Genomic DNA, 27,742 nt, shown 5'->3' with positions numbered 1-27,742 from the left:
TTACGTCGTCCTAATTGTTTATACAGACAGTCGAGTTAAAGTGAAGAATATCGTGATTAACCAACTTAGAAATATATTATTGGGACACAAGTAGTTACTTGAGATAGTCGTGGCGGCGTTACGTCTGACTGTAAACGTGACGGTTGTGGGTTTGATGCACACTCATGGGAATGATTTTTTTTTATTTCTTCGCTCTGGTACCGGGAAAAATTGCGGTGTTGAGCTCCACCACTCAGTACGCAGTCTCGAAAATTGGGCGGCGTGTTGGGGAAGACTGTCTTAACATTAGGTTCCAGAGGAAACCTAGGTAGTAGGAAAAAGCCTAACTCACTATAAATGATATATAGTGTGAAACTAATAACACAATATACCTATGAAAAAATTAATACTGCATTTACCTGTAATATTTTTATCCCTCCATATACGTCACATTACGAAATAATATTTGCATACATTAGAAATGAAAAGGATAGCGCAATTGGAGAAGCAATTATAATAAAGCGATGAGTATTAATTTCACGGCTCGTTTGATCAGTCTGGTTAGTCAGTTGTATCAGAGGGCACTTAGAAACTTTCATACACATAAATGTGTATGTAGCTTTCTGAAAGAAATAAATACATATACGCCGCCCTTTCTCTAAATATATTTTCTATAGACAAATAAAACAAAAATATGAATTGCAGGAGGCGCTCGGTACTAGTAATAAGGCATGCTCGCCGCGACGACTCCGCGTCGTACGAGTGCAGGGCGCAGGGCGCCGTGGGGCCGCCGGCGACCGCTACAGCTAATGTCAGCGTTCTGCCGCAGATCACTGCTACGCCGGATACACGTAAGGATTGTTGTTATATTAATATAGTTTTGGTTCAGTCGACTATTTAAAAGTACTTGTAAAAGTCCATTTGAATAAAGAATATTATATCAAATATGTTAATCTATAGAGAAAACTATAAAATCTATTAACATTTATAGGTTTTGGGTAATATACGAAACTAGCTATTCCTAGTATTTTCATATGTATTGAGTCATACGACGTCAGTTGCTGAGTGATAAACATCGCAAGCTTTTAATTTTAATAGTGATTAACAGAATAATTACTAGCTTTTTACATTTGAAGTTGTATAATAAAAAAAGTCACATTTGATCTATAGGGAAAGTTTGTTTGGTTAAATGATTTGTGTTAGATAGTCCATTTATGAGAAAGGCTAAATGGACTATAAATACTACATTATGTCAATCGTTTCGATGTAACCCACTTTGCCGTGTTGTCAAAGATACCTCGGATCGCAGCTCTTAGTTAGCTGTGCTAGCAAGAACATACTATATTGTGTATGTAAGAAACATTTACGATGCCAACAGTAACACGACGATCGAAGTTACATTTATTTATTTTGGCACTGAAATTATGTTACTCGGAGTGATCATTCCTACAATAACTAAAGATCCTCTTATCATACAAGTATATTCAGAATCCAAAAAATATATTAAATTATATAAATTGTAAACTAAACTATGATTTTTGTCGATTTGGTAGTTTTGTAGGTAGTTTAAACATAGCCTTAGTAGTTACTGAAAACTAACTTAGGAGTTACTGAAAAAATACTTAAATCCTGTTAAAAAATATTAATCAAGTCTATGTTGAAGCGGTGATATCAATTAAAATCTCAATATAGGCAAAAAATTAGAACGTTAAGATATAACTATATAAACATAAAAATGCAAATAACAAATGTTTGTTTACACTACATTGTTTACAAGAACAATGTCAATACAACTCGTATAACAGAACTCTCTACGAGTATCATAACTGGAAGGCATACTGTACACAGTCAATGTGACAGAGTTCACATATGCTTCTGCGAAAGTAAGAATGGCCAATAAACTGTTACCCATCATTGTTGTATGTACTCGTATGAATATCAGGTTATAGCTGGTTCTATAAAAAAATCATATTTTTTCTATATATTTTGTTTTGTAATTGTTTGAATGAAGGAAAAACTTCTAATGGAGACCCATAAGTAAGTTTTTTCTTTGTTCATTATTTAAACAACAAACAAACAAATTGATGTGATGTCAACACATCACTTAAATGCTGATTCTCTAAATGAATCGATGTTATCAAGATGATGAAACTGTTCATTTCTGATACTTAAAGTGGCCTTCTAATAGTAGCTTTCAATCCCATTCCAAGATATTTATAATATATCTTTCAGTGGTAGCGAGTCAATACACAATGATCCCGTGATGTACGTAGAAGTCGAAAAACATTGGAAGTATTGAATATTGGCGGTCTTCAGATGTTTGGTTAAACATAATGACTGGTGAATAACTAGAACAGATAATATAAAAAATATACATTTCCAGCACCCGGTGCGCCGTGCCCCATGCCGGACCCTGCCTCCTACTGTCTAAATGGAGGCACTTGTTTATTTTTTGAAGTAGTTCAAGAACAGGCTTGCAAGTAAGTTTTACAGATAACATAACATGTTATTACATATTATTATTATCACATTAACCAATCGTGGCGCAGATTGTGGGTTCGATTTCCACTTGAGGAAATGAAATATTTTCTTCCCCCTGGTACATGCGGGATACAGAGTTAAAGTGAAAAAAATATTAACTAATTTGGAGTGAAGTATTTTTTAATGGAATAAAATTACAATCGCAATATAATAAGTATTACATAAAATCCTTTCTCCTAAAATCTTAGGCAGTTTGTGATGACATAAAATATATGAATTATGAAACAGAAGCCCATCCAGACTATTTCGTTGCAACGCTACCAAATCAATTTAACCACTTCCTCAGTAAAACTATAGTTGTTAAAAGAATGAGGTTACACTCTAGCGAGGTTACTCAAATACAATTTTAAATAAAAACCTCAAATAAGGAGGGCGTCCAAATTTTCTTTAATATTTATTTTATTTCATTTCTACTTATTTAAGGTATTTTTTTTTATTATCGCTTTCATTACATTTTGCAAAAATATTTCAGTACCTACTTACTAAATCCCTCTACGCTCGACAATGGTAATCCTTACATTTTACCCTGTTAATATTTCCATTGTAGGTATATTATATCTCATATTTGGAAAACGAAATGGTCGCAAATAGCAATAATGCTATTACGAAATAGATTGATTTGGTTACTTATAGATCTTATATACTCAAAAGAAATATTAATAAATTGGTTGTTTTCAACAATTTCAGATGCCCAGAAGGTTTCAACGGGCAACGCTGCGAGAACAAGGACGTGTCGAACCGGAGCAGTATGTATCATTCCTACACATGCAAACTGGGCCTCTCCACGTCCTACTACTGTTAGCTGTTACCCACCAAAATTGTTGCTGCATCTTTTTATACTATTCCAATTTTATTTATTACAAATATACGAAAAAAATATTATTTTACCATAAATTATGGAATTGTTACTAAAAATATAAAAATAACCTACTTTAATATATAAAAAAAAATATTGGGAAATTATTTTTTTTGTTATAGTAAGTTAAATTGGAATTTTCAAAGAATCTGTATGCAAATAATATAATCGGACACTCGTATCATAGACATATAGCGTGTGATTATAATAATTTTGGAATTGGTAATTTTTTTTTACTAATACTTTAATGCTTATTTTTCTTTAGAAAAAAAATCTGCTCTGTACTTTTTTTTTATATGGCTAACTATTCCATGTTATATGTCTATGCGAAGTAGAACTTAAAAGTATATTCCTTATTATTCCCCTTAATTCCTATGCCGGTTAAGTAATTTCATTTTTTTAATTTATTATATTAGTTCATCAACATTTTGTAGCGAAACTAGAAATGCTTCATTTGTTGCATTCTGCAACGTTATTGTTAGGGTCAGCTGTTTTAATGGCCATTTTTATTTTTTATTTTTAATTTTGAATCTCATGCCTCTCGCGGTAAGATGAGAGCACATGCAGCTTCTTTTATTTATTACGCACAAACATTTACTTTTTTTGCTGGAAATTCGTATGCTTATAAACTTTTTTGTGAAAGCTTTAAATTATTCTAGATATAAAATGTAATATATCTACATATTATGTATGAATAGCTGGCCCAGTGAGATTATAATTATAAGTGAAAATTAGCACGATTACTAAATTTTTACTAAAATACCGAAAATTGTCGAAAATATTTGGCATATTTTTTCTTCGCCAAAAAAAATCCGCGATTGAAAAAAGCAAAAACATAATTAAATTAAAAATTATGTCGTTCTATCATACTTATGTTCGAAGTTGTAAATATTTTACACATATTTTGTAATTTTACAATTTTTTATATTGTTATTAACTAATAAGGTTTGAAACTCATTTAGGTAATATTATTCTGATGAGACTTGCAAGTTTGTACATATCTATTAGGATAAGTTTTTTTACAGTTAAACTAAATGGACCCTCGCTACGCGCAGATTATTTAAATATCATTTTTTGATTTTGATCTTTGCATTAATGACTTTACAATAGTAAATTATTTTTTTCTATGAATAGGTATTGTGTAATCGATGATGTTTTGCAACAATTTATATTTACCTGTTTTGTAAAATTATTCAACAAGTGAATGTTTGTCGTAGACCTTTTTTTTATGAAAATTGGCTTTGATAAAGCCATTAATGCGATTTAAAAAGTATTTGTAATATTTTTTATAATTTCAAAATTTCCAATATCATACCAGATATACTCCACCTAGTCAAATAGCAGTTTTAATACCACCTTAGATAATTAAATAATTATAATTATTGTGTGGTCAATAGAAGAATGGTTGTGGATATAGCGACATCACTATTTCTGTTTACTTTATCTATGTACTTACATTTCTATATAGGAGCCGAATCTATTTATTCTGGTTTTATTAGTTGTTTTTTTTTTGTATAAAGTTCAATATTTAAGTTCATTATTTATACTGTAATTTAAATAGAAAGAACTATTTATTTTAGTTCAGTCTGAGGATTATAGGGCATTTGGGTGAAGTGACGTCATAATGTTGTAGAGCAGAATGATTCGCTAATGACGCCATTTTACTTTTTTTTTGTAGTCTCACAACAAATACTAAGGCGAAAATTATTAAGTTGTATAATGTAATGAAAATACCAAAATCACAATAAAAGAATGAGTGTTGGAATTAACAGAGAGGCGAAAATTTTGTTTTTTTTTTTTCATTAAATTTTTATTATTTTATTTTCTTCCTTACCTTCGAATTTGAATACAGTGGAATGAACGGAAGATGGTACGTATTTTGTTCAAAATTATCATTTTATTTATGTTGTTCACTAAAATCTTCACTATCCGCACTCATTTCACATGGAAAAATGTAACATTCGCCACTATTATCCAACACTATTATATTTTTTGTTATGTAGCACAAAATTTATTTACAATTCGCACAAAATATAATCATTAAAAAAATATAAATTAGTTACATTTTTTCATTGTTCTACTGTTACACTAATGCTTCTTCACTCTAACTAATAACTTCACGGGAAGCATGTTAACTGGGTCGAATTAAACTTAATATTTGTTGTGAGATGAAATAACCGCATGTTAACATTACTTATTTGTTAGGCTTCTAAAGACTTACTTAATAAATGTCACGTTACTGGCGCCATTATACTTTCTATTTTTTTTAATAAAACAAATGCCTTACAACGTACATCCAAAAAGATATACCTACCTGTATATTATGAAATTACATTCAGGCAACAATTAATGTGATATTTAATGAATACTACTTCATAAAATAATAAAGCGTCAATTAAATATAATTTTATGAATAACATGACGAATTAATAATGTACAGTAATCATTTGTACCGCGATGTACCTAATGTATTAAAAGTTTAATTCTCTGCTTTCAGGTTTGGGAGAGCGACTATGGTGATCGAAAATACGAACGAATTATTTTCCAACAAATATAATTTATGAAGCATTCCCGCACTTAATATAATATTAAGCTTAAAAGGTAGTGGTAAAATGTATACGATATTAAGGCGCTCTATATAAAATATGCTACAATTTACAGAAAAAAGTACATCTTATCAAGCTCATTTTTCTTTAACCCAATAAAAAATACAAAAAAAGGAAATATGTACACCCACCTACCTAGAATTAGTTAATTTTTAAATATTTTTTTGATCACTTGAATAGTGATCTCAAATCTATACAAATTGCTAGGTATAGTGCCTTAATATATGGCCTTATATTTTTTGTAACGCCTATTTTTGCATCTATTTATTCAAAAACGTAGTTGTGAATATTGTTAGTGCTTAATGTTATTTGTACAGGTACTTATATTTTTTTAACTTTATACTAATTTAAAAATGTAGCTTTCGGCGCATCATAATCTGCAAACTAAAATACATTTTGAACATTTTTTTTTTCAAATTGACTACAGACTTAATATTTGTACATTAGGAATGACTATATCTACTTTTATTAAAAGTAGATAGTCTTTCCTAATATAATAGTTGCATATTTGCTATACATACGATGTAGAATGCTTATGCTTTAAATCAGTTTCTATACTTAAAAATTTATACGAGAATAAAGACCCAGATGGAATTATTATTTAATTTTTTATATTCTTTCCCACGTGAAATTTTTGATTAAAAAGAAATATTTTAAAAAATGTAATAGCTATGCACCCTTAGATGTAAATTTTTAATATTTATAACTGTATTTTTTATAGCCAATTGCCATACGCTTTTTATGAATTAAGTAATTTATTTACAAATATAAAATTTTTCATTTATTAACTAAATGCCAATCCATGAATGAAAGATAGATTATTTAATATCTAAACAAACTATATTTATGTAAATTTAAAAAATCATCTTTCCAATTAACATTTTTCTTGTAAGAATTTGAGGCAACTATAAATATAAAAAAACTCAACAATTTTTTAACTAATATCGAAATGTTAAGTTATATTAACTATTTTGTACAGTATTATTTGCTGAGTAGACATTATTTATTGTACTCTTAAAACGCTATTTTTAAGTGCTTTGTTATATTAAATAATTAAATAAATTCGTTCTTTTATTTGAGATGTTTTGTTCGGTATATTTGGATTGTTTACAGGTATTATATGTATGCCCAAAAGAAATAAAGAGATATTTATATTATACTAAAAATCAATACGACAGTGAAATTTAGAACATTATTTTGAGGCTAGTCGTTGTGCAAGGGCACAAGTGTAAGACTGTAAACGCGACAGATTGTGGGTTCTCTTCCCACTCTAGGAAATGTTTAATATTTTCATTTCCTCACTCATCATCGATAGCAGGAAACTTAAGTGTCTTAATGGGAATGGAGTGTCCTAACATCAGGTTCCTAAGTTCCCTTTATATCCTATGTGCTTTATATCCTATGTCGTAGCTATGTGATGGATACAGTGTGGAGCTATAAAAAAAGTTATACTATATTAAAAAAGGCCAAGAAAACTAAAGATTACTCCCATAATTTATTTTATTAGTACAAAGCATAGAAAATAAATTAAAAAATACTTCATGAGTGATCTTATGTTTAAAATTACTTATTATACATATTATCACAGGATAAAATAGAAAAAATGTTTAAATTACATAAAATGAAAAAATTATAAAAAACATCTAACATATTTTTTTCACTTTTCTGGTCTGGTTGTATTTTTTTAGTGACACTCATAAAGTTAAAGGAATTGATTGACATACTAATAATCAAAGTTGATCAATAGTTTTGGTCTCTACAATGCCATATATATACAAACATATATATATAGATTGATAAACACATTACCCTCCTTTGCATCGCACCGTTGGGTGAACATGTGTGAAAGAATAATTTAATTGGGAGAGTATTCTTAAAATGTAAAAGCAGTACTTACAGCAAATTAAAAAATAGTGACAATTTTAATGGAAACAATGCAAATTTTAATTTCAGAAATGATTTTGTAGTAACTAAAAAAAATTTATGCATGGAATGAATGCTAAGAAGATTTTTTTCTCCATGGATTAAATTTGTATGTTATACAAAATTTATTTGTAAAGTAATGTGAATGAATATGTTTCAAAATCATTTATTTACTACTAAACCTGCGACACTAAATAAAATTGTTTCTGCCACTTCACTAAAATTATCAGTCTTACCAAAAAACTCTATATTACTAAAAAAATTAATCAACAAGCTTATAACTGACAACTGTTTCCATTTTATGTAAACTCGTAGAATAGGATTTCAACTGTACATTTTGTGCATTCACAATATTAACAGGATCTGCTTCAGCCCATTTCTCGGGTACATCGCAATCTGTTTTAGCATGAACTAACACATCAAAAGAACATCTACAGTCTAATAGTGGCAAAAATGATATAGTTGCTGCCACTTGTAACATTACATCTCTAATTTCTTGTTTTATTTTCTTTAAATCTTTACTTCCCGTTGTTTCATGCTTTTCTTTTGATAGTTCTATATCCCCATCTTCATACTGTACATTAAAATCCCAGCACTCTAGAACTTCTTTGTTAGCCACATTGAGAATTATTAGTGATAGTTTTTTCACTTTTTTGTTTACAATCCATTCTAAAAACAAATAATAATTGGATGGATAATTTTTTATTTTTTTTAGTTTAGATTATTCCTTGGTTCAGTTCAGGTACAGCCATCAAACTAACAAAGCATCCAAACTATCAGGGTATAAAACTGATGAATATGTAATATTGTTACCTTAGACATCAAAATATACACAATGTAGTATGAAATGAGTAGACCAATATTGTACTTATTTGAATCATATCATGCATACATTTGTAGTGACATTAGTTATAGAAATTTGTAGGATTTTAAAACTATAAAAGAACTACTATAATATATAGAACTAACAATTTCTTACCTTCGCTCTGAGATAGAAGATTTGAAAGGAAGTTCTTGATTTGGGGATCTTCTGATATCAGTAACGTCATCCCATATTGCTGTTCCGCTTTAAACGATTCGGGTGGATATAGTCCTCTTTGAAACAATACTGAATTAATAGCGAATTCTGAAAATATGTTGAAATTATTGAAATTTATATTCTAAGTATACAAATAATGCCATTTAGGGATTGGGAAACTTACTCAAATATTCACAAATAATTTGCGCTGAACCACGGAGAGTTATACAGTTTTTGGTCTGTTGTTGTGACATTTTTACTTAATTAAGTTATTTTAATACGATTATTTACTTATTTAGTTAATAAATGCAATATAAGCTATAAAATGTGATAATAAAGTAAACGAAAATACAAAACCGTTAATAACGCTCTTAATTTTTAAAGAGAGACATATGAGTTTGACATATGTGTTTACAATTTTGGTATTATGGCAATACTGGAAAGATTAATATTTTTGTGCTTGTACTTAAGTTTATTTTATTATTTTTTGTTATTCATATTTTTTTTTATTAAACGCAAAAAAAATATTAAATGACAATTATAAGCATGGTTTGTGCAAAAAAAATGTCTTTGAAAGATGTTCGAAAGCTAGTCTTGGACTCTTGGTGTAGGGGTACAAGTGTGTGACGAAGTAAATGTGTTCTGTGTGTGTGACTATAAACGAGACTGGTTGTGGGTTGAGCAGAGAGGAAATATGAAGAGTTTAGTTTCAAAACCCGCCAAAACGATATTTGACTAAAAACATTGTTTCGTTTGAATATGAAGCGTCATCATTTATTTTTTCATGTTAGTTTAAAAATTATAAACAAATGCCGCTAAAATCTTAATAAATCGGCTTACAAAAGTTACAGTTTGTTGCAAATACCGCTAAAATATATCCAATGCGTTTCAAATTCCGCTAAATCCAAATCGACCAATCACAGCAAGGAGTTTGCATCACGTGACACAACAAACACTATGGCGGTGTAGTTAAAAACGTGAAGAAGTGCTGTTAGTTTTTTATGTTTATTTTAAATAACAAATGGATGACTTACCACAATTTGTTACTAAATGTGATCCTAAACATGCCAGAAAGAGAAAAAGTGATAGATCAACATGGAAACGCATTGCAGAGCAAAACAAAAGGTACGTAAAATTTTGTATTAAACTACATGTTAAAGTGAAGGGGATGATGTTATGCAAAATGTTATTAAAAAATCTTTAGTTTTATAAAACTAGTTCGTTATTTTATTAACTGTAAATTAAAACTATTCGGGGTCTATTTTCTTCTAATTTGTCCTTACATCTGTTTCTGGGGAAACGTAATGGAGATTTTTGTGTAGGTATTTAAAAGGTAGGTTACTTATTGCTTATGTTATGTTGTAATATCCAAGTAATAAAAAAAATGCTTTATTATCTACAACTATATTGCAAAAAAAAACTTCTTATATTAACCAGAAGGCAGTATAATGCTACGTTTTCATTGAGGCAAAACGAAGCCGAGCACAATACGCGAAATCTTATCCTTGCTCTTGCGTTTGGTTGTTTTAATGTAAAAATATTGTTTCAGGTATGAAAGTAAAGGTTTACCGAAGTTCCCGCAATGCAATCATAACCAAAAATCTTTCAGATGCGCTAAATTAACTTACCAGGAAATAAGCAGATTTCATAGAAATTTTTATAAATGTACGACGAAAATTTCTCAAGATCATTTCATTTTAAAATACTGCAACGTAAAAAAAGCTTTTAAAAAAAAGAAAATTCTAAAAGAAACATTGCTACTAAATATTATATCATTGGAAACCATAGTCAAATGATACCAGTTTGCCAAAAAACGTTCTTGGATGCTCTTCTGGTTAAAAAAGATAGAATTAAGGGTATTACGAGAAGATTTTATGAAAGTGGAGGGAATCATCCAGAAGAAAAGAGAGGAGGTGATCGAAAATCCCAAAAATTCTCGGCAAAAAAAGTGGCAGTTGAATGTTTTATTGAGAAACTTAAATGCCAAGAAAGTCATTATCAAAAACACAAAGATTATATCTCCCGGCCGAGCTTAATATTCGAAAATTATGGCGGTTCTATAATGCAGAAAATCAGGATGATCTTAAGGTTACACAAAGTTTTTTTCGCAATATATTTAATACATGTTACAACATTGGTTTCGGTTCCCCGAGAACAGACGTCTGCTCTACATGTATTTCTCTGCAAGAGCAAATAACATCTGAAAGCGACCCAAGAAAAAGACAGGAACTTATGACTAATAAAAGAATTCACAGATTAAAGTATAAAGCGTTTTACAAAATACTCCAAGAGGAAGATGAGACTATTAAAACTATTACATTTGACTGTCAGAAAAACCAGCCGCTACCCAAGCTTCCAGACCAATCAGCGTATTTTAGTCGACAGTTTAATTTTTATCACTTTGCAATTGTAGATGGAAATTCTAAGGCAAAATTAAATAAAAAAAATGTAAATTCATATTATTGGAGTGAAGTAGTCCATAATAAGGCAGGAAATCAAATTGTAAGTGCAGTATATCATTATCTACAACATGTTACTTTTAACAAGAAAATCGAGATTTTACGAGTGGTATGCGACGGTTGTTCCGGGCAGAATAAGAATACTGCAATGGTTGTTATGTTGGGTAAATGGTTGTATTGTGAAGCACCTAGACATGTAAAAAAAATTGAATTAATATATCCCATAGTAGGACATTCCTTTATACCTCCTGACCGTGTATTTGCTAGGATCGAAAAAATATTAAAAACTAAAGAAATTGTAACTTGTCCAGCAGAATACGTCTCTGTGCTTGCGGAAAATGGAACTGTCGTAGACCTGTCAACTATACCAGTCTACGACTGGAAGAAAGCTTATGAAAGAATTATAAAACCTACTACCTCTTGGCATTTTCCTTTTATGAAATCAAAGCGTATTTTTATAACTAGATCAAAATCTGACAACGTATTAGTTCAAGGAGAAATTAATTATAAAAGTGAACTCAACGGAAAAAAAAGAATTACAAAAAAAAATAAAAAAATAACAATGTTTTCTCTCGAGTTAGTACTAGCAAACATAAATTTTCCAATAAAGGCAAAGGTGGACGATGTTGTCAAACTTCTCGAAAAGCATTTCGGGACAGATTGGAGAAATTTGTCTACTTTAGAATATTATAAAAATATTGAAGCAAGACTGCATGCAAATGTCGAAACATTCAGTAGCTTCGGTACTGAAAATAATGTCGAAGAGCATTATTGTGAATATGGTTTTGAGGACGTTGAAACACATATTTAAAATTGTTCTTAAATTCCACTCTTTTATTTTCTTTTATTATTTGTTTTTAATTTAATTAATAAACAATGTTCAAACTTTAACCTCTATTAATATTTCCATGTTCCTAGAATCTTATAAATGTGCCTAAATAGTTTTATTAACATTTCACTATTTATAACTGAATAAAACCATCCACATGTCAAAATCTGTCAATTGCAAATCCCGCTAAAACAAACAGTGTTTATATCAAACCCCACTAAAATCAAATGTATGCTTCAAAATCCACTAAAACCAAAATTGTAATGGTTATTTTTACGTTATTTTTAATTATTCTCCTCGGAGACTATGTTCTTTAGTATTGCCAGTCTTAATATAAAGCTGTCACTGTATTTTTTGAAAAATATTGTACACAATAATTGTTTTAAAAGTTTTTTACGTTTTACCGACATTTAATGAAAAGTGTTATGGCGGGGTTTGAAATTAAGCTCCTCATATATGAATATATTTATTTAAAATTTATATTCTCCATTTTCTCGCTCTGGTATCGAGGTAAAGCACAGCGCCGAGTTCCGCCACACAACAAGCCATGCCTAAAGAATTCGGTGAAAAATGGGGAACGGAGTGTCTTAGCACTAGGTTCCCTTTGCCTACCCTGCTGTGTGTGGGATGCAGCGTGATTTGAAAGGTGTTCTTTAATTACAATATTATTTACACTTTCTACAAATACTATATAACTTCTGTAAAACTTAAATACTGTACAATTTGCAATTTTACCCATCTATTTCCCAAATAAAATTGGATTTTTCGGTCTTTATATTCGAATACTCTAATTGGACCGTTTATTTTGAGAGTGGTGTAAGTCCATTTTCTTTTCTTTCGAGAAAATTAAAGGTTAGTATGTCGATGATTATGCAATTTCATTTACCGACTGATTTTAAGTTGTTCAAAACATGGGTTTTTTTTGAGAAATTAAACACGGACTAGTTATATATAAAAAAAATACATTAAATTAAGCATGAATTACGTGATAGCTCATTTTTCTCAAAAATGGACTTACACCACTTTCAAAATAAACGGTCCAATTAATGAACGTATCATAGCAACGATATTTTTGAACGTACTTGAATATTTGTCAATATCCAAAATATGCCAGTGTCATGTCGATTTAAATCGATTTATTTGTGAATTTCGATAATTTACATTTCAAGACGCACTAATTAACAAAATGAGCACTGAAAATTTTATAAATTTAAATCTCTTATTACTTAAAAAATGAAATAAGATTAGGTTAATGATAAACAGTCAATTAAGAAGAACAATTAGTACAACAAACAAAAATGGGCCGAACACAGAGAAAGCGAAGACACCAGAATTTGACGAAATTTCACACATGCAATAATGAGAAAGATTTAATATTGTTGAATACTTGGCTTTCTAAACAAGGAGTGTGTTATAATAAGAAACTTGTATTAGCAATATTTAGCGATACCGGTCGAGGTGTTCTAACAAAAAAGAAAATAAGTGCAGGCGAAGAACTTATAAATTTACCTCTTAATTTAACTATAAATGTAACTAGTTTGTTAATGGATGTTGTATTTTGTAGTATATTTTTAAAAAACAAAATCTTATGCTTAGAATTGTACAAACGAAAGGTATCATTTCAATCATTGATGGCGTTTTACTTGGCATATTTAAAAACTCAAGGAGTTGAATGCAAATGGCACATTTATTTGGAAAGCCTACCAAAAGAGTACACTGTACCTTATTTTTTGCCAAATGAAATAAAGAATTATGTAGATGATGAAATAGTATCTGTGATTAATAAACAAAGAAATATGATTGAGAGCTCATTTAATATTTTTGATGATATTTTACAAAATACTTTAAATGATAGCATTGCAGTTCAAACCTTTAAAAACTATTTTTCAATGTCTGGGTATGAATGGGCCTATTTTACAGTGAATACAAGGTGTGTTTACATGGATCTATCTAAAGTGATTGATTTAGATAATGTAAATAAATCTATTTTATCATTGATCCATGACAATACTAAAATATCTTTATGCCCATATTTGGATATGATTAACCACAGTCCACATACAAGAAACGAAACTAAACTAATAGTTAATAAAGAAATGGTAAATATGTCTATCACTAAAATAAATACAAGTATATTTTCAGAAGTCAGATTTTCTATTTATACAAAAAATAATTTTGAACCATATACACAGGTTTTTATATGCTATGGTGACAGTCATAATTTAAAGTTGATAACAGAATATGGATTTTATTTACCGACAAATGACATAGATTTCGTGTCATTTAATTTTGAGAAAATTGAATGTTTTTTAAGTAAAAATGATATTAAACTGTCTGCTGATCAATTGTCTTTTATAAATAACCACAAGTTAAATAATGATTTGTATATTGATTTAAGAGGCCTAAGTTTTAATTTTTATGGTTTATTAATGGTTGTAAAATATTATTACAATAAAAACATAGATATAAGTAGATTAATCTATTCAGCTGCCATTTGCTCCAATGACAGAGTCCTAATAGAATTTATTAAGCCATTGGTAAAAGAACGACTTGTGATCATTCAAAACAGTCTAAGGAAATTAAGCATTTTCAATAAAAGTTTTATTTTAGATAACTGTATAAATGTTATGTGTTCGTATGTTAGTATATTAGAAAAGTTTATTAAATGTTAGATCAATGTGGTATGTTGTATTTATTCATGTAGTTATCAACCCTTTATAATATTTTAGTACATATTTATATACATTTTAAATCTCACCTTAAAATCCACCTCATACTAAAAAATATTATACATATTGTATTGTCAGTAAATAGATTCTAACAATCCTATGTTACGAGCTTTAATTTAGTAATGGAAAGCTTTATTTAAAATTCCAATAAATGGATATATAATAAATTAAATTCCAATTATTATTATTCGGTCCCGATTTTGGTGGAAAAATTTCCGTTTTTTTACTTAAAATGTTCAAAAATCCGGCTTTTCACCGAGAGAAAACTGGCAACGCTGGAACGGCAAAACTGGCAACGCTGGAACCTACTGTTAATGTTCTTACTTCGTTCCCCACTTTCTGCCGAATTCTGGAGGCATTGCGTGTTGAGTGGCAGAACTCAACGCCGCGCTTTGCCTCGACACCAGAGCGAAGAAATGGAAATATAAACGTAAATAAATATTCATATAATAATCTTTATTTATTTATTTTGTATCATAATATGATATATTTTAGGACCCTTTTTATATACTCCACTTATATTTTATAGTCAACTTATTTTTTTTGGAGTTATTTAGTATATTTGGTACTTAGGAAAAAAATAAGAAACCGATCAATTCATATTAATCGAATATTGTTTTATAATATATGAAAGTAATTAATAGGCAACACTAATCAAATATAATTTTTCCAATGTCAGTGTCAAAGTGCTAGATAAGCGACCATGGCGGCAGCACTTCTGTCGAATAGGAAAATTGATAAAATATTAAAAAGTCATATTAAATTGGCGAAATCATTCCTAAATAATCGATCAGTTATACTAAATAAACCTCAGTTGAATATAATTTGTAATCAATGCGCCGCTACAAGTTGTTTCAGGGTATGTTTGAATTATAGTTTGTGATAAGCAAATTGTGATTTATTGGTATAAGGCATATATTGTGCTAATTTTTGTTTGAATTTTGTTTATTTTTATTTTTTTTAGTTATATTCTTCTAGTTCATCAACCAATCCTGGGCAAGACTCCGCCAAAAATGTTTTGGCGGCTGTTTTGGTTAATAAGCCGAAAACTGGGAAAATTCCAGTTGGTAAGTCGTGAACTGAACATTTAACTTATTTTTTATTAATTCCTAAGCTCCTATAGATAGTTGATATTTTCTTTAGTTTATTTTGTTGCGTAATTTTAAACTGACCTTGAAATTGCTAAAACATTACCAGCTATTACAATTGTTTTACTAGTAGAATCTTAAACATTTTTTTTTAGCTGTACACATACAGGATACAGTGTGAAGAAAAAAAAATACATATCCGGGTAGGCAGAGGGAATCTAGGAACCTAGTGGTAGAACACTTCTACACCTGATTCTGGAGGTATTGCCTGGTGAGTGGCAGAAATTAACGCCACATATTGCCTTGATACCAGAATAAGGAAAATGAAAATATTAAATATTTCATTTCCATGTCTAGGAATCAAACCCATAACCTGTCTATTACAATCGCATGCTTGTGCCTCTACACAACTGGCCTACAAAAACTAAAAAAGTTCAACTAAATGAATAAAACTTAATATATTTTTGTTTACATTAAAACAGATTTATTGTACATATTTGTAAAGTAATTCAATATTTCAAAATAATTGTAATGTATAATTTGCTTTATTTGTTCATACATATTCCTATATCATGTTATGTCTGCATATTGCAACTAATAGCACTGTTTATATTTTTCATTTAATTATTTAACAAGATTTGCGTCATTTTTAATGCTTGGTTGAACAGTCTCTCACTTCCTTTTATTTACCCATTCTGTTGCACTCCTTTATGCCTGTTTTGCCTTATCCTATCTTTTGTTTTGTTTTCCATTAGGGTACATGATGTAATAGGTATTTTATAGATATACATATTAATGAGCACTATGAATATCAAAATTATGTATACTGATTAGACTTAATTATATTTTAACAGTATTAGATTGTGTATTATATTAGATATATTATTAATTTTTTTTTTTATTATTTTTTGAATAGTTTTTTATATACATAACATATAACCAACATTGCACAGATTATAAATGAGCTTGGTAATATTAAAATTAGACTTATGTAAACTATTGCTTTTTACTAGTAATTTTTAATATAATCATGTACCCATACCCAATATCCTGATATGGTCTCCCCGCCCCTAGGGATACAAAAGAGAGACTGCTTTCATCCAGGCGCATCTGTTCTTGATCGTGAAGATGTCAACTTGGGGGATGCTAAGCCGGTCTCTGGTATGGACATGGTTAGAGGGATGTTAGCTTATGTATGGCCTAAGGTGAGTTGTTAAATATATAGAGAGTTCTGTTTTTTTCAGCATTATGCTATATATTGCATACAGCAGTTTAAGCAGAGTGAACATAAGACATTTCTTAAGCCACTTCCTGCAAAATGTTGTGTGATGATGCTATGTTTTACTGTATCACATACAATTAGACATTTTTTTATACAGCATTGGGGCTGCTTCTAGTGGTAAGTGTGATGGTTGTAAGGGTCAATCCTCTCCTGGATGAATTAATTACTTTCATATCCCTGTTGTTTTTAATAAAATGAATGAGAAAAGAGTGTCTTGATAATAGGTGCTCTCTATCTTCCTTCTCTCTATTAAGTCAAACTCCACCACTAAATATAGTGTCTTGAACTTATTGTCTCTGATTTAAATTAATAAAATATTATTATATATAGTGTATTTAAAAGTTACAATTCATAATTCTAATTTCTAAATACGAACACAAAAAACAATGTTAAGTGACAGAACTTAAAATGCAATATCTCGAAAATTGTTCTAACACTATGTTCCCACTGCCTGCCCTGCTATGTGCGGGATAAAACATAAAAACAAAAATAACTATTATTAATTTAGACCTTAAACTTATTTTTCAGGATAATCAAATGATAAGGAACAGAGTAATGATATCCCTGTCCCTTTTATTCGGAGCTAAAGTCATGAATGTGACAGTGCCGTTCCTATTCAAGTATGCAGTCGATGAGGTGAATCAATTGACCGTGTCAAGTACGGGTGAAGCTTTGTTAGGAATGGCAACTGTGCCACAGGCTCTTGGAACTACGGCCTTTAGTTTGCTGGTGGGATGTGAGTATTTTAGTTATCTTAGTATCTCTTATAGATATTAATATTTAGAGGATAAACATGTATGGAATTAATGTCTATTGAATGTCGGGCAGGACAGCTGCCAGCTAATGCAATAGTAAAATATACCATTGACTTTGAAAAGAGCAACTGTTGAGTTTCTTGCCGGCGCTTCTTTCTTGGTGTCTTCTTCTTTGGTGGTAGCTTTTTTTTGACATGTACATTCGAGGATTCAAAAGTGCTTTTATAGTTTATTTGAATAAACAATATTTTGAATTTGAATTTATATAGGGAGGGTGGGATGCTGACCCTGTGTTACGACACTTGGTTAATAATTGTGTGTTAAGCGGCGGAACTCATCACTAAATTATTTACACAACAATCGCGTCTTCTCCACTGCATTACGATGGTTCAAATGTATTTATATATTATAAAAATTCAAATTATAATACTTCTTTCCAGATGGCATAGCCCGTGCGACAGCAGCTGGTTTTAATGAATTAAGAAACGCAGTATTCGCTAAAGTGGCGCAACACTCAATAAGGAAGTTAGCCTGCAACGTGTTCACACATTTACATAATTTAGATTTGAGTTTTCATTTGGGAAGGCAGACAGGTGCTTTGTCTAAGGTGAGCTATTATTTATTTTAGTTTTTTTTATTTTCTGTTTTAGGTTTTCTATAAAAATATTTTAAAAAATATTTTTTAAATAATAAATTTTTTTTTTAGCTGGCTGTTAATATAAAACACAATATTAAACCAATCTTAACTTTCAAAAATTATTATAGCTTAATTTCGAAATAAAAAATATATATAATTTAGGCCAGTTGTGTCGCAAGGGCACAAAGTTTACGTAACGTAGCGTAACGTAACGTGACTGGTTGTGGGTTCGATCCACACTCGAGAAAATGAAATATTTATTTAAATTTATATTTACCAATTTCGTCGCTCTGGAGTCGAGGCCAGTGCTTCCAGAGTTCGGCGGAAAGTAGGGAATGGAGTGTCTTAACACTAGGCCTGCCTGTTGCCTGCCTGCTGTTTGGCAGCGTGAAGCTTATAAATTTTATTACATTTTAAATTGCCAAATGAATGGAGTCTTCCTTATTAAATATCATGCCATGCCATATTAAATATAATGTAAATCTATTTTAGCAATTACTAATTCTTAATAACTTGTATTATCTATACTAATATAATAAAGCGGAAGAGTTTGTTTGTTTGTTTGTTTGTTTGAACGCTAAGATCTCTGGATCTACTGGATCGATTTACTTTGTTTTTGTTTTGTATGAAAGCTGCATTCTTCAGAAGTGCTATAGGCTATATAATATTACATTACACATATATACTAATATATTAAAATACTTTCTAATTTGACATGCAATTTATTCTGCCATGTTAATAACAACCAACGTCGCTACGCGACCGCGTTCGTTACCGCGTCATTTTGATATTCATCCTTATGAAAATAAATATAATAGTCACTTTTAGCATTTCATCTAGATTGAAATTATATTTCTATAGAAATTATATTCTTATATTTCAAGCAGGCGTAGCCGCGTCCGGGTCCGCTAGTTATAAATATACATAGATTTTTTTGTAGTTTCATGCTGTATCCCGCACATATCAGGGTAGGCAGAATGAATCTAATGTTAAGACTTTGTCCTCCAGGCATTGTCCAACTTTTGAGATACTCTTTGTTGAGTGCTCAACGCCGCATTTTGTCTAGTAGAGCAGGGCAAAAAATATAATCATTCCCAAAAGTGGGCATCGCATTCACAACCATTGCAATCACTTAAATTAGTTTTATAGCTCCCCATAAATATTATAATGAAAATAATGAACATTTCAGACAATAGACCGTGGTTCAAGAGCTATTAACTTTGTTCTTTCTGCCATGGTGTTCAACATAGTGCCCACCATATTTGAATTGTCCTTAGTGTCTATGATATTGGGACTTAAAGGAGGATTGGCGTTTGCAGGTAAATATCTATACTTATATTATAAAGCTTAACTTTAGAATAAATCTTTTAAAAGGTCTTAAGTAGTTTTTAATAATATTTTTCTAGTATGTATATATATATATATATTTCAAATTTCCAGGCGTAGCATTTAGCTGTGTGGGTGTATACGCGGCTTTCACATTAGCGATAACACAATGGCGGACAAAATTTAGAGTTTATATGAACAGAGCTGAGAATGAGGCGGGGAATAAAGCCGTTGATTCATTGATTAATTATGAAACCGTTAAAGTGAGTGAAATTTTGTTTTGCAATCATAGTGGATACTGTGATTGACTATAACTGTAGTGGATGTGGGTTCGATTCTCACGCAGAGTATTACACTGCGACTATAGAGCAGTAGCTCTGTTTTGATATGTTCTGTTAAAGCAAAATGCAGTGTCGACTTTTTATGCATCTCTAAAATAGTTTTATTTAAAATATCAATATTTCTATAATCGTCTATTTTAAGTTTTGTGCTTTAGATTATTCAGATTTTTTTGTTTAATGCAGATTGAACAAAATTATCTTCCTTTTTTTGCCAAATGGTGAATACTTTTTATATGCAATTTAATATTTTAACTTTTTCTTTACTTAAAGTTATAATTTACATATTTCAATAATTGGTCATATTTTATTTTTCCCATAGTATATTATATATATATTATAGCTTAAATATTTTTATGATAGTAATTAAAAACTCTATTAAGATCTAAATAAAGCTCGTAATAATAAAATTAAAGTATAAATTATATAAATTCCAGTATTTCAACAATGAAAACTACGAACTTCGGAAATACGACGATAGCCTTAAAAAGTATGAAGCTGCTTCACTTAAAACTGCGTCGAGTCTCGCCTTATTGAATTTTGGACAGCATGCTATTTTTAGCGCTGGCTTAAGCGTTATCATGATAATGGCGGCTAATGAGATTGCTAAAGGTATATTTTTAAGCTTCTAGCTGTATCCCGCACATAAAAGGGTAGGCAGAGGGCTGTAGCAGTAGCAAGTGTCCGTTTCAATTAAGACACTTCTAGAGGTATTGCGTGTTGAGTGGCAGAACTCAACGCAGAGCTTTGCCCCATTATCAGATTGTGGAAATGTAAATATTAAATATTACATCATTTTATATTTTATCTTTAACAATTTTGATTTATTCCAAGTGCCCGAGCCAGTTTGTACGGCACTTATGGTTGGTTAGGTTAAATAAATAAATAATCCAACACGAAAATATTTTTTCAGTTTAAATTGTTCCGAAGATTAGCATGTTCAACCAAACAAACTCTTCAGCTATATAAAATTAGTATATACTAGCATACTATGTTATTAGCATAAAGATTTTATGATATTAATACACTTTTTAGTACTTTTGAATTGTTCAATAAATAAAAGTACTACCTTTTATTTTATTTTATTTTATTTCGTTTCGTTTCGTTTCGTTTCGTTTCGTTTCGTTTCGTTTCGCTTCGTTTCGTTTCGTTTCGTTTCGTTTCATTTCATTTAATTTTATAAATAAATAAATAAAATAAAATTTGTTTTCAAAATGTTTACCTACGCGGCGTTGAGTTCTGCCACTGAACACGCATTGCCTCCAAAATTCAGCAGAAAGTGGAAGACGGAGTGTCTTAACACTAGATTCCCTATGCCTACCCTGCTGTGTGCGGGATACAGCGTGAAGCTGATTTAACTATTATTTAATTTTAAAGTTTTACCTTTCTATATGCATGAATATTGAATATATCAAGTAATACTTATTTAAATTCCTTCACTCCAGGCAACATGTCAGTTGGAGACCTGGTGATGGTCAACGGGCTCCTGTTCCAGCTGTCTGTACCGCTGGGCTTCTTGGGCTCTGTGTACCGCGAGGTGCGGCAGGCGCTAGTCGATATGCACACCATGTTCACGCTCATGACGCTGCAGTCCAAAGTGCAGGTGACGTGACATGATGTCACTTGACGTGCTTTATAGATAAGTGTGGTGCTATGTGATAAACTGAAAGATATAATTACGAAGTACAGTATGTTGTAGCCGCTTTGAAGTTAGGTATTCTAAAACACCACACTTGGAAAGTAAATTATCAAAATCGTCTGCTTCAAGGCGATCACGGCTCGTCGATTGTACTGTAGAAAGATTTTAGATAATTAATATAGTGTGGATGTAGTAAAATGTAAATATATATGACCTGATTTCGACGCGACGGTTTCGACTCGATTCCCACTCAGGGGAATGATTTATGTTTATTTCGTTGCTTTGTTTGCAAAAAAAAATCAGCCTTGAGTTTCTCAGTTCAAAACGAAATATCTGAGAATTGGGGGGTTGCGTGGCAGCAGAAAAGCAGTGGTTTAACACCAGGTTCCTTCTACATACCCTGCTAAAAAAAACAATTCTATTTACGACTAAATAACTAATACCAATTTTTTTTTATTATAATACTAATATCTCCTATACAGGAGAAAGACAAAGCGCCACAACTACAAATCGATATCAAAACAGCATCAATAGAATTCAAAGATGTCGCCTTTAAATATATTAATGGGAAGCCGATATTCTCAAATTTAAGCTTCTCTATACCGGCGGGGAAAAAAATTGGCATCGTCGGTGGTTCTGGGAGTGGGTAAGGAGTTCAAAGTTTGTTGAAAAAAGTACTTACATAAATATCTTATACTGTCGACCCGCTCGCGACTTCCTCGCTTGAACAGCACAATTATTTGTATACTAATCTAAATTACTTTCGTGTTCTAATAATAATAAAAAAAAAAATTTAATATAAAAATATAGAAACTATAATTTAAGCCAATTCAATAAAACAGCTATGTAGTAGCAATTTTGTCAAACAAAATGCTTAATATCGATATAACTTTTATATATGCACCTAAATTGAAATAAAATAAATACGAAATGTTAAGAGAACTTTGCCAAAAAACAGCAAAATCAAGCACTGCATTTAAATAGGTTAAGCTTTCTGGAATTAGCGTGTACAGACACACAGACGAACTGATAAAAAAAAATTAAGTTTTAAGGTCTATTCTATTACACTGGTAAATGTCCACTAAAATTAGATTTTCTCAGTTATCACCCATGTGCAGACACAGATCAGCCATAGAGAGAGTCCACAGTGACGTAGCCTATGACTAAAGACGGTTGTGGGTTCGATGATCATTTTATATAGTAGAGTGTTTATTTACAGATTAACCCAAAGTTAGGAACCCAGTGTTAAAACACTCCATAGCACATCCTGCCAAATTTTCGACACATTTTAAATGCATGTTAATCGGTTCCACAAGACCAAGTACGGCGGCCCAAATACGTACTTGGTCTTGTTATCAGAGAGTTACTTGGTCTTGTTATCATGAGTAAAAGAAGATAATTAATTTCTCAAATCGAGTTACAGAGCATATTATATTGATTATATTTTATTTTGTTTTCTAGTAAATCAACAATGGTGCGCCTCCTGTTCCGTTTTTTCGAGCCCCAGTCTGGTGAAATAACGATTGCTGGACAGAATATAAAGGACTTGGACTTGGCGAGCTTGAGACGGGCCATAGCTATTGTACCGCAGGTTAGTGATTTATTGCTTTTTTTGTAAAAGATAAATCAAATCAAATCAGCTTCACGCTGTATCCCGCATTCAGCAGGGTAGGCAGAGGGAAGCTAGTGTTAAGTCCGTTTTCCACTCCACTCAACTCAAACCGGATTCAACAAACCGAACCCAGCGATAGTACAATCGGACGCCTCTTAAAATAATCTATACGAAAAGAGACTTAGTGATCATTTTGATTTTTATGACCCATATTTAAAGTATTATTACAGTACTGTTATTAATATTGCCATAGACGCTGCTCTAGGACAGCGTTTTGTATGGGAATTCGATTATTTTAATTTTTCGAGCAGCGTGTGACTATGAAACACGACAGTTGTTAGTTCGATTTCCACTTGAGAAAAAGAATAACTTTCATTTCGTCTGGTAAGAACACAAAGAGCGGCGTTGAATTCCGCCAAATAACGCATAACGTTCGTGGTGAACGGAGTGTCTTGCTTGACACGAGGTTTTCTCTGCTATTAATTTTATTTATTATATTTAATACATTACAGGATTGTGTTCTGTTCCACGACACGATACTTCACAACCTGCACTATGGCGACCTGTCCAAGAGTGAAGAGGAAGTGTACAAAGCAAGCAAAATGGCAGAGCTACATGAATCAGTCGTTACTTGGCCTAAGGTTTGTAGATTTTATTGATTTACTTAAATATGTGCAAGCAATACGTACCCATATTTGTACCCATAGCTATTTAGTATCATCTGTACTTCTAAACTTAATATTATAAAACTGAAGAGTATGTTTCAGCACTCTAATGACAGGGACTACTTGAAAAAATCCTGTGTTGGATATTCCATTTATCGGAAAAGGTTATATAACATCACGTCAATTGTTTTAATGTAACCCACTGAACCCACTGAATGGGTCATGTGTCATATACAACTCAAAAGTTATTTTTCTTTTGATTACGTGAGTGAAGAAATTAAAGTAAACCGAATTCAATATGAAATGAACATTGTCAAAATAATTTTCTTATTTTCTTAAAAAAAAAATAGGGCTATGACACGCAAGTAGGGGAGCGCGGTTTGAAGCTCTCCGGCGGAGAGAAACAAAGAGTTGCGATCGCGCGCGCCATCTTGAAAGATTCACCGTTGATTATATTCGATGAAGCAACTTCAAGTTTGGATTCTCTGACGGAACATGTAAGGATTTTCTTTATTGTATTTATGTATATGTCACCGTAAGATTATAAAGATTTTTTAATTTTCGAATATCTTAAAAAAAAAAAAATACAACATACTGTATTATATCACATAATAAATAATCTTTCATTTTATTGACACCATTTTAGATTCTTATATCTGTGGTCACAATGCGTATTGGTCGATTTTGCTGCAAAGGCGACCAATCAGCTTACAATTTTTCGATAGTGTACAATTTCACAATCTGACATATACAACTTTTAGTATGGTTGTGAGTTTGGTCCATGAGAATATGGGTATGAATTCAATTCAATGAAAACAAAGTACAAGGTGTTTTAACATTTAATGGAAGAGTGTTTGACTGTAAATGCAATGGTGGTGCTTGGTGCCCACTTTGGCACTTATTATATTTAATTTATTTTCATTTTATACTTGTTCTTTGATAACGAGGTGAAGTGCGGCGTTCAGTTCCGCCCCTCAACACCTAATGCCTCTCGAATTCGGCGGAGTTTGGCGAACAAAGTGAATGGAAGTGAAGAATAGAGTGGATAGATTTTTTATTGTTTATTTTAGAGTTGTTGTTTCAATGATATTATGAATATAAATATCTCTAACATAGATTAAAAAAAATCCAGGCAATCCTTCAAGCACTAAAAGCGGCCACCGTGGGAAGAACATCAATATGCATCGCGCACAGACTATCCACAGTCGCGGACGCGGATGAAATACTAGTACTGGAGAGGGGCGCCATCTCCGAGAGAGGCACTCACGCTGACTTGATAAAGAATAAAACATCCTTGTATTACAGACTGTGGGAGAAACAGAATAAGGATCCGTTGCCTAAAGTTTAAATTATAATTCACCAATTTCAATTAATTGGATTTTGTGAACTTCACTTTATTGTAATTTCTCAATTTCAATTATGATCTGTGAATAATAAATGAATATTCATTAAGTTTATATATTGAAATTCATAAATTTCGATGTGTATTTTTTTCCAATACACTTCATTAATTTTTAGTGAAGTTCATGAATTTCGTCAAATTAGTATACAGAAATTGATGGACTCTAGTATGAATTTCGTTAATAAATGACGAATGTGTTCAATAATTACTACTAAAAATATGTCACTAATATATAAATAATAATAAGTCATTATTATGATACATTGTATAAAGAGTTTGTTTTTGTAACAAAACAGAAAAAGAATTTCTTATTTTTTCCATAATGTTCATACATTTTGTATAATGTAATATATTTAAATATAACATTTATTTTTTTTATACCTTAAAATAGTAACAAATTTAAAATGTTATGTACAAAATGTTACAAATTCTCTTAAATTTCATTAAAATGAATGTCTTTAATAAATGATTATACATAACATAATATATGTAAAATACTTTGCTTTTAAAGGAGATCATTTGATGGGTCCTGTAAATCCTGCTGCTTTTTTGTCGTTTTTGTATAATAACGCTTTGAAACTTTTTGTTATATTGGAATTCTTGTACTTGATTGGGTTTTCCTTTAATTACTTTTCCTTTAATTTTGTTTCACCATTTTTAATATGTCCAAATCTTATTTTTAAATATTTATAATGTTGTTAAATATTGTGCTGTTAAATGTTGCTGTGGGTTCAATTTCCACCCGGGGGAAATAACTATAAATATATTATGACCTTAATAAAATCTCAATATATTGAGCCTCAATTTCATTGGACGTTAAGCCTTCATGAAGCCTACTTGAATGAGAGCCTACTTTCGTTACTAGTAGGAAAGAGGGCTAGAAGGAAAGTAGGCTATCCATTTATGGTATGCGGGTATACCCCGCACGTGGGCTAACAATCAATGAAATTCATCGGTTGGTGAAGACCAAGCGTTGCATGGGGACTTCATCGTACCCGCACGCGTGATAGTGGAAACAATTAGAGCAGCTGTAACAGCTAAGGAAATTGAGCTCTTAAACTTATTTGCTCGATGTTAAAATGTTTAAAACATTATCTTTACATACAAATATTATTGAAAATGTTTGTTTATATTTAAATTTAATTAATTAAACAAAAGAAATAATCTAAAATCTCTTAATAATAATAATGGGATAAAATAGTCTCGGCGCAATGGGACAACGTCTGATGTAAACGCGACGGTTGTGGGTTCGATTTCCACTCGGGGAAATAGATTGTTTGACAGAGTAGAAATACTCTGGTAAGAGGACAAAACGCGACGCTCATCACACAATGTCTCCTAAACTGCGGTGCGTGAGGAACGGAGTTTGTTACTGAAAGGTTCCGTGCTGTATGCGTAAAACAAAAAATAAAAGAAACTTATGTAGCATTTCTAAATAATACCAAAATGTTGTTTTTAATGTATAACGAATATATTATGTATATAACAGATATATTCTAATTTAAAATGTTGGTTTCGATAAATATTGTTAAAAGATATTTAATTATTGTATGTATCAAAATATTTATTTAAATTTGATTCCGTTGAACGGAATTAACTGATATATTTAATAAAAAGTAAACAAATAAATAGATCGATGTAGGAAATTGTAAGTGTAAATAATGTACAGTTTCTGTTAAATAAGTATATTATTTTTGTTGTTGTTTGTGTTTTATTTTTCCTATTAGTAATTAAAGCGTAGTCGTCATCGTTGTGGGTACTATTCCTACTCGAAGAAATAAGATTTTTGTCATGATTGAGTACCGCCTCTTGAATCTCGGAGACGGTGCGAGGTGAACATTAGGTTCTCTCTTCGGCCGGCAGCTTCGCAGGATAATCTAACCTTATATTATTCTAAATGTTATTTCATTACGTTTACATCTTTAAAAAGTTAATAATATAAACGTATTTTATCTTTAACGCATTTAATTTATTTCATATTTCTTACCATTAGGTTCCCAAGTTCCCTCTGCCTACTCTGCTATGTGCAGTGTGAAGCTAAAGAAAAGAAGTATTTGT

At 30.9% G+C, this 27,742-nt stretch overlaps 4 protein-coding genes and 1 pseudogene across 8 annotated transcripts in view; 4 read left to right on the top strand and 1 right to left on the bottom strand.

Annotated features, from left to right (window-relative positions):
• The window catches only part of vn (membrane-bound neuregulin protein vein), a 60,787-nt gene extending 53,766 nt beyond the window's left edge, over nucleotides 1-7,021 (top strand). Inside the window, exons 3-6 of one of the 2 annotated variants that reach the window (XM_085196326.1) lie at nucleotides 685-830; nucleotides 2,363-2,459; nucleotides 3,208-3,266; nucleotides 5,874-7,021. In XM_085196326.1, coding sequence (XP_085052452.1) covers nucleotides 685-830; nucleotides 2,363-2,459; nucleotides 3,208-3,266; nucleotides 5,874-5,896 — 325 coding nt within the window. In that variant the 3' untranslated portion in view covers nucleotides 5,897-7,021. Of the gene's footprint in view, nucleotides 1-684; nucleotides 831-2,362; nucleotides 2,460-3,207; nucleotides 5,160-5,873 lie in introns of those variants that run through there. The other variant, XM_085196325.1, reaches the window with a different exon arrangement.
• Nucleotides 7,022-7,494: 473 nt separating this feature from the next.
• mad2 (mitotic arrest deficient 2) lies at nucleotides 7,495-9,330 on the bottom strand. The gene is made up of 3 exons (XM_085196327.1): nucleotides 9,108-9,330; nucleotides 8,885-9,031; nucleotides 7,495-8,574 (listed from the first exon to the last, which is right to left on the bottom strand). Exons 1-3 carry the CDS (start codon nucleotides 9,175-9,177, stop codon nucleotides 8,168-8,170), a joined length of 624 nt encoding a protein of 207 aa, XP_085052453.1. The 5' UTR covers nucleotides 9,178-9,330; the 3' UTR covers nucleotides 7,495-8,167.
• A 1,366-nt stretch (nucleotides 9,331-10,696) lies between these two features.
• LOC146532380 (uncharacterized) lies at nucleotides 10,697-12,204 on the top strand (annotated as a pseudogene).
• A 1,106-nt stretch (nucleotides 12,205-13,310) lies between these two features.
• LOC146532379 (SET domain-containing protein 4) lies at nucleotides 13,311-14,893 on the top strand. Its single transcript, XM_085196609.1, has one exon. The coding sequence runs from the start codon at nucleotides 13,510-13,512 to the stop codon at nucleotides 14,881-14,883; it is 1,374 nt and encodes a 457-aa protein (XP_085052735.1). The 5' UTR covers nucleotides 13,311-13,509; the 3' UTR covers nucleotides 14,884-14,893.
• A 720-nt stretch (nucleotides 14,894-15,613) lies between these two features.
• ABCB7 (ATP binding cassette subfamily B member 7) lies at nucleotides 15,614-27,385 on the top strand. 4 transcript variants are annotated; one of them, XM_085195741.1, is made up of 14 exons: nucleotides 15,614-15,799; nucleotides 15,905-16,007; nucleotides 17,157-17,233; nucleotides 17,839-18,046; nucleotides 18,506-18,672; nucleotides 19,892-20,021; nucleotides 20,143-20,291; nucleotides 20,804-20,978; nucleotides 21,812-21,969; nucleotides 22,488-22,651; nucleotides 23,467-23,596; nucleotides 24,130-24,258; nucleotides 24,633-24,779; nucleotides 25,415-27,385. In XM_085195741.1, the coding sequence occupies exons 1-14, from the start codon at nucleotides 15,644-15,646 to the stop codon at nucleotides 25,628-25,630; spliced, it is 2,109 nt and encodes a 702-aa protein (XP_085051867.1). In that variant the 5' UTR covers nucleotides 15,614-15,643; the 3' UTR covers nucleotides 25,631-27,385. The 4 variants fall into 4 exon arrangements, with proteins under 4 accessions (XP_085051867.1, XP_085051866.1, XP_085051865.1 ...); XM_085195740.1 differs by having other exon boundaries at nucleotides 17,133-17,233; XM_085195739.1 differs by having other exon boundaries at nucleotides 17,103-17,233.
• Nucleotides 27,386-27,742: the final 357 nt, after the last annotated feature.

Source organism: Heliconius melpomene, chromosome 13, assembly GCF_056956725.1.
Source record: "Heliconius melpomene rosina isolate 202511_hmr_F chromosome 13, ASM5695672v1, whole genome shotgun sequence".
NCBI lineage: Eukaryota > Metazoa > Arthropoda > Insecta > Lepidoptera > Nymphalidae > Heliconius > Heliconius melpomene.
This window is presented reverse-complemented; position numbering and strand designations above follow the sequence as displayed.